The 7,457-nt window shown below is 40.3% G+C and overlaps 1 protein-coding gene across 1 annotated transcript; it reads left to right on the top strand.

The window, feature by feature from the left end:
• The first annotated feature begins 4,615 nt into the window (after window positions 1-4,615).
• On the top strand, window positions 4,616-7,457 carry LOC133516256 (uncharacterized). The gene is made up of 3 exons (XM_061849092.1): window positions 4,616-5,953; window positions 6,543-6,632; window positions 6,817-7,457. The coding sequence occupies exons 1-3, from the start codon at window positions 5,689-5,691 to the stop codon at window positions 7,062-7,064; spliced, it is 603 nt and encodes a 200-aa protein (XP_061705076.1). The 5' UTR covers window positions 4,616-5,688; the 3' UTR covers window positions 7,065-7,457.

Here is a 7,457-nt window from a genome sequence, read left to right as displayed (position 1 = left end):
GGGCCCCTCACAGGTGATCATAGCGAATATTCCGCGTGTTAGAAAATTTACCATTTCTCAAAAAAAAATGTATGGATGCTGTATACAACGTGTCCCAAAACTCAACGATAAGCCGGCACCAGAGGATGGAGCTGCTTATGATTAGTCGAAAAAAAATAAGGAAAAAAATATATCTCAATTATTTTAGAAATTACAGAAAAAAAATGAAATTCATCGAAAATCGACATCCCTAATGGTATTTTTAACGACCATGTCACAAATATTCAAATATTACTGTTTTTTTTTTTTGTTTTTGGAAACTTAAGTAGCCCTGCTATCTAACACAGTTCTTAAAAATACCATAATACATGTAGTTTTTACACAAAAAATAATCAAAATTCATTTTGTCCCTACAATTTTGAAAGATTTTTTCTTACAGTCCACTTTCAATCATCATGGTGTAAAAAAATAGTATCGACACCACTATGGCAATTATTTTCAAAAGTTGACGCAACTAACCAAGATTCCAAAATGGTATAATACTTTAGGAATTCTAGTCACAAAAAAAAACAACGAATTTTTAAACAAGAATCGACATTATTTAATGTTGGCGGTAATCACTTTTACTGTACCCAAAAAAGGATTTTTGTTGTTGAAAAATGTTGAATAAATGCAAAGAAATGGTACAATTTTTTTTTCCTTTTTTTTAAATTCATTTACTACATTAATAATACTACAGTAAATGTTCAAATTGCCTGCCACCGGCATTAATACAGACATGACATCGCCTTAGAAATGATCGTTTTATCCGTCGTGCATATCTTCTACCATTGATATGATCCGCAGCTTGTGTGATTTTTTGGCGAAGCTCGTCCAATGTTGCTATGGGTTTTGAGTAGATTTTGTCTTTAAGACAGCCCCAGTAGAAGAAGTCCAGGGGGTTCAGGTCGGGCGAACGGGGTGGCCACAAGATAGGACCAAGTCGCCCGATCCAACGCCCTGGATACTCTTGGTTTAAGTATTCTCGCACTGCACGGGCATAGTGAGCTGGGCAACCATCATTTTGAAACCACATGTTTTGTAAATCACGTAAAGGCACGTCTTCTAATAATTCAGGCAAGTCGTTTTGTAAAAAGGTCAAATAGCCATCACCATTAAGGTTTCCTTGTAACTCAAAGGGTCCAATTACATTTCCATTTAAGATGCCCGTCCATAAGTTAACCTTGAATTGATACTGAGATTTGTCTTCTCTCATCAAGTGCGGATTTTCATTGCTCCAACTAATGTAAGTTGTGTAGATTTGAATAGCCATCTTTCTTGCAGGTTGATTCATCCGACCATAGAACTTTGTCTAAGAATTGGGGATCTTCCCTGTGCTTTTGCAGCATCGCACGGCAAAATGCGACCCGATGTGGTCCGGTGTGGTGTGGTGTGTGGTCCCGCGGTAGTAACGTCTGCACACGCCTGTAGTGATATGGGTGAAGTCTGTGACGTTTTAGAATTCGATGTGCAGAACTTTTTGGTATTCCCGTAGCTAGTTCTATGGCACGTACCGAGGTAGTTGAATCGTTTTCTATTTCATTGAGAACTTCTTCATCGCGTTCCAATCTAGGTCTTCCAGTGTGTCTCCTGTCAAATGGTAAACGACCTTCCGCAAAGGCTTGATGTACATTAATAAACACTCGATAATCCGGATGTCTTTGAACATTTGGGTACCTTTCTCGATACAATCTGCTAGCAGCGTTAGCATTGCATCGGCATTCTCCATAAATGAGATGCATATTAGCGTATTCCAACGGTGTGTACGGTAGCGGCATGATAAACGCTAAACAATCCAGAATACGGAAAAAGTCCAATACACAAAACACAATCACAGTCCAAAATAATGCCAGGTCAGTACAGTTTGCAGATCACCAGTCCAAAAAGCAAAGCCAAGAGTTGTTAGTATGAGAGCCACATCAATTAATACGGAACGGTGCACAGCGAACAAAGGATCAGAGTGTACTGACTTGAAAATTGTATTAACTACCCACATTTTCCATTGAAATTTTAAAACTTGCAACAACAACCCTTTTCAAAAGTGATTAATATCAACATTTAAAAATGTCGGTTCTTGTTTAAAAATTCGTTGTTTTTTGTTGTGACTAGGTTTCCCAAAGTATTATACCATTTTGGAATCTTGGTTAGTTGCGTCAACTTTTGAAAATAATTGCCATAGTGGTGTCGATACTATTTTTTTACACCATGATGATTGAAAGTGGACTGTAAGAAACAATCTTTCAAAATTGTAGGGACAAAATGAATTTTGATTATTTTTTGTGTAAAAACTACATGTATTTTTGTATTTTTAAGAACTGTGTTAGATAGCAGGGCTACTGAAGTTTCCAAAAACAAAATAAAAAACAGTAATATTTGAATATTTGTAGACATGGTCGTTAAAAATATCATTAGGGATGTCGATTTTCAATGAATTTCATTTTTTTTCTGTAATTTCTAAAATAATTGAGATATATTTTTTTCCTTATTTTTTCTCGACTAATCATAAGCAGCTCCATCCTCTGGTGCCGGCTTATCGTTGAGTTTTGGGACACGTTGTATAGACCATGTATCCTTATATTGAGCATTAAATACCCTATTTGATTATATAGTAATTTATGTCATTCCATATAAGTGAATTTCGCTAGTCTTGATCAAATCTCAGATCATAATTTTTTTTCTACTTTCATGTATATAAATAACTATGATCAGAAAATAAAACAATTAATTGTAGAAAACACAGATTTAATGACTAAACTATACAATTATTTACACTTATAAACCTTTTTATTACCCCTCACAATACAATATTTTTACAATACAAGGTTTGGCGGGGCGGGAGTATGTCGCAATTTGTAGCTAACTTTACTCGGCGCGGCAATTCGACCGTTATTGAATGCCATCCTTGTCTATAGACGAATACATCATGCAAGTGTGACCAAGCTAACAGTAGTTTTGCCCGTTCTAAATTAGGTGCGAAATATGGTATCGCACAGGGTCCGGGAGCCGGTCCCTGCCACTCAACGGCTTGTTATGTCAGGTCCGGCTCCCCGACCCATGCCACTTTCGGAGCGATCCGGCTCCCGGACACTGCCACTTAGCGGTATATTTTCCAAAATGGTCTTGCCATTTCTCTTGCCGTTAGACCGCTGGCGCTGCCACCCGAAGGGGTATGTATGTAGTTATGTCAAACCGTAAACTGTGACGTCACACAATTTTCAAAGAGCGTTTTGGGCGCGAAAGCATCTGTCAAAATATATTTTGTTAATTTAACATATTTAAAGCCGTTTTTAGTATAAAAGTTGAATTTTAGGGCAACTTTTAGTTAATAAAGAACGTAATACAAGCGTTTCAAAAAATTGGAAACAACCCTATTGTACTCTGTTCCGTGTTTGAGCACTAAATTCATAATACAGCTTTGTCTTCGGCCTTCGCTTTTAGGCACTTGTACTATTGTTCTGAAACATCCCATATTTTAATTATTTACAGCTCATTACAATCTCATGTATTTAATTTTTGTAGTAATTAAGTAAACTATCAAATGACACCACTTTTTTCTAAATATGTCCATGGACTAATGCGAAACTAAACACTATTTTAGATCCGAATGCGTGGTTTCGAGCGCAAACTCAGCGCTATCCACCTCTGTTAGCGGTACATTCAATTCCAAATATGTAATGGCTACTTTCCTAAACATCGATATAAAATCTATGCTTGTAGCTATTATAGTCGTAAAGGCACTTTCTGTCACTTACATCAGTAGGGCTAAGATGGTCGGCACTTGATCATTTGTCACCATGCCTGTCACGTTCTAACAAGTATGTAAGCGCAAAAGTGACTGGCATAGTGACAAGTGATAAAAATGGAACCATGATGCCACCGCTGGTTGTTAATCGGACGCCTACAAAAATAATATTATTAAAAATGCGTGATGTTGCCATTGGAACGCGAGTCCGACTCGCACTTGTCCGGTTTTTGAACAGACTTCAATTTCATACCAAATGATATGTTTGAAGTTGGTGCCCTACATTACAACTGTAATAATAGGTATTATAAACGTGGAATTAATTCTGACTGTCTCTTTGTTCGGGCTAAAATTACTGATGGAGAAGAAATGCGAATACGCTCAGAGCATTCACGCGTATAACGAGACTAAAGCAAGGTGATGCCCTGTCACCTATGCTTTTAAATTTAGTTTTAGAATATGCGGTTCGAAAGGTGCTTGCACTAGATATCGGGCTAGAACTGAATGGGAAGCATGCGGTGATAGGGTATGCAGACGATTTAGCCTTACTTGGAGAAACGAAACAAGATATTGCCGAGTCCGCTGCAGTCCTGGAAAAGGTCAAAAAGTTGGGCTTAAGTATAAGCCATGAAAAATCCTCCTCCTGGTGGCAGAAAGGAGGATACTTCGAAAGATACTAGGCCCTGTGAGAAGAGGAGATGGCAGTTTGGGACTCCGCAAAAACGTCGCGATTGAAGATCTTGTGGCTACACCCATTATTGTCGGCGAGACAAACGCTCACCGTCTCTGCTGGCGTGGCCGTATCTGGTATCGGACGTCCCAGGTATCGCTGGAGCGATGCTGTTGAAGCGGACTTGCGCGACCTCCAAGCCGATAACTGGTGGGAGAGGGCACAGGATCGAGACAACTGGCGTGTACTCGTGTCGGAGGCCAAGAATTTTGGACCGCTCCGCCATTAAGTAAGTCTCTTTGTTACCTTTTCACGGTTAAACATCTGAATCGATTTAGGTAAAATTTGGCATGAAGCTAAAAAGTTTAAGCCCTAGTAAATCCTATGAGATTGACAGTGGGAGCATTTTCCAGAAAAAGGCAGCGCTAGCCGTGCCACCCCCCGCGGCTGGCGCCGGAGTGGCGGCGCACTTGTTGCGCCGTCTGCCGTCCCCTGCTCTCCGCGTCTCGCGTCCTGTCTGCCTATTAACAACATTTTTCGTGTATTTGGCTTCATCTCTGATGTAGTCTGATCTCTACATACGCAACTACTACGCGTCACATGAGGTCTGATTTAAACTGGTTCTTAGGCGGAATCATGGGAATGTCTTACAGGACTAACTCAGCTTTTCAGCTGAGCGCCTGTCGAAACCGCGATTTACTCCCTTTTAGTACATTGACGGCTTGATATCAATTTCTGAGCACATTAAATTCTCTGGGATTGCAAATATCGTTTTTAGAAAATTTGCCAAATATGTATACAATTATAGTGCTATGGTGTATTAAACGTGACGTCTACTTTAAGTATTAGTTGTCTGGTCGCTGGGCGTAGGTCACACACGTATAAAAATGTTTTATTACTGATTGTTTTTCGTACCTATTGAAACTATAATAGTAGTTGTGGCTAAAAGAGTAGAGTGTTTGGCAAGAGAGTTAACCAGTAGAGCTGGAACAGAACATTTCTCAAGGAGGTATGTACATAGATATGTTTAATTGATATATTCTGTGGCCAACATACACATTGTCATTGGTCTTAGGTTACTTAACACAATTTTCCAAATATGAGTCCACTTAGATATAGGTACCTACCATATTAATAATAGTAGATATTTCTAACTCTACATTACCTAGCCCAATTTGAAAGTCCTCCGCGCGCATATAATTTTGCTGCGCCCAAAGTTTTGCTGTCGACAAATCGTTATAGAAATGCAAAAACAAACATGGATATCCTGATAATAAAATTAATAAGGTTCCCTTTCTCAGAGCTATTCGCTGTTCTGTTTGCGTGCTGTCAGTCATTTACACCGCTCAGTAAAGAATTATCTCAGTGTAGCAAATCTAGCCACAAGATGGGGCGCGGCGGTGGCGTGCCTCCCTCCCGGCCCCCCTCGCAGGCGGCGTACTTCGTGGCCCTGGCCGGAGTAGCGCTGCTGCTGCTTATGCTGTGCTGCTACTTTCTCTACTTTTGCATCAAGAAGATCAACGGTCAGTAACTGCAGCTGTAACTGTAACCTAACCTAATCATGTTTATGGGATGTCATACTGCTTAAATAAAATTGTTAGCTTTAACCTACTTACCATATTTACATATAAGAGTTAGCAAATCATCAATTTTATAAATCGGTGACTGTTACTTTTATGACTCCAAGATGAGTCTTCATGGTTAAATATCGTGATATCTACACATACCTCATTGCATATAATATATTATAAATATTATTATAGGACATTATTACACAAATTGACTATGTCCCACAGTAAGCTCAATAAGGCTTGTATTGACGGTACTTAGACAACGATATATATAATATATAAATATGTATAAATACTTAAATACATAGAAAACACCCATGACTCAGGAACAAATATCAATGCTCATCACACGAATAAATGCCCTTACCAGGATTTGAACCCGGGACCATCAGCTTCGTAAGCAGGGTCACTACCCACTAGGCCAAACCGGTCGTCGAATAGGAATACTATATTCTTTTGATACAATACAATGGAGACTAATCTCTTGTTCGCGCTAACTGCTATCCTTACCTATCTTCAAATTGCTTTGATAATATTACAGAACTGTCGGAGCACGAATCATTATGTGGTGCACCCGCTTCACGCGCTCAACCTACGCCCGCGCGCAACGACGCCTACCCTGTGCAGCCAGGTGCGTAAAGCATTTACCCCTTGCCATCCAATTACATCAACGACTTCATAATATAAGTACTAGGCAATTAGATGGTAACGTCTCGATAGCTCTTGATGCAAGGGTAATTGTGAGAGCGCTTAATGATGTAACGAGAAGTATCTGACCGTCTTGGATAACCAAGCTTATTTATGTATGGTTGCAGTGGTGAGGGACAGTGCAACAGCGATGGCAAAGTTATGCAAGGAGCTGCCGAGTGGCGGCGGGCGGGGCACCGTATTCCCGGCGGCAACGTCGCCCGCGGCCCTGCTGGCGGACACCGGCGCGGGCGGCGCGCGCGCTGGGTCGCTGGCGTCAGGCAGCGACGGCGCCACCCTCAGCGACGATACCGCCACTACCGGCACTAGCATGGAGTCCCCCCCGCCGGCCATCGCGCCGGTACCTGACAGGTAAACCATCCCACCCAGGATCATTTAGATGAAAGTAATTTTCAGTCGTGACAAATATATATATCGGTCACTTGTGCTTGTTTTGCAATATTACAACTTTTTGTCACCTTTGCCAGAGGGCCTTACCAGTGGGTGTCTGCATTTAAAAACTCATTCAATTGTCCGATACAATCGGTCACACAATTTAACGAGTTTTCAAATTCAATAGAACCTACAGATATAGGTAGTGAATAATGCTTTACCATCAGTATTGGGAGCGTGCACGACTGTCACGCAACCTAGTGTCCGCAATTCTAGGGGAAAACGTCAATTCACTACATCTTATAAAACTACTCCAAAACTAAAAACTACTGAACGGATTTTCATACGACTTTCATCTATCAATAGAGTGATTCTT

This window comes from Cydia pomonella, chromosome 3 (genome assembly GCF_033807575.1).
Source record: "Cydia pomonella isolate Wapato2018A chromosome 3, ilCydPomo1, whole genome shotgun sequence".
NCBI classification, from domain to species: Eukaryota; Metazoa; Arthropoda; class Insecta; order Lepidoptera; family Tortricidae; genus Cydia; species Cydia pomonella.
This window is presented reverse-complemented; position numbering and strand designations above follow the sequence as displayed.

Coding starts and splice junctions, on each gene's coding strand:
- LOC133516256 (XM_061849092.1), top strand. CDS start 5,689: ATGGATATCCTGATAATAAAATTAATAAGGTTCCCTTTCTCAGAGCTA. Junction 5,954..6,542: donor TTGCATCAAGAAGATCAACG/GTCAGTAACTGC, acceptor ATAATATTACAG/AACTGTCGGAGCACGAATCA. Junction 6,633..6,816: donor CGCCTACCCTGTGCAGCCAG/GTGCGTAAAGCA, acceptor GTATGGTTGCAG/TGGTGAGGGACAGTGCAACA.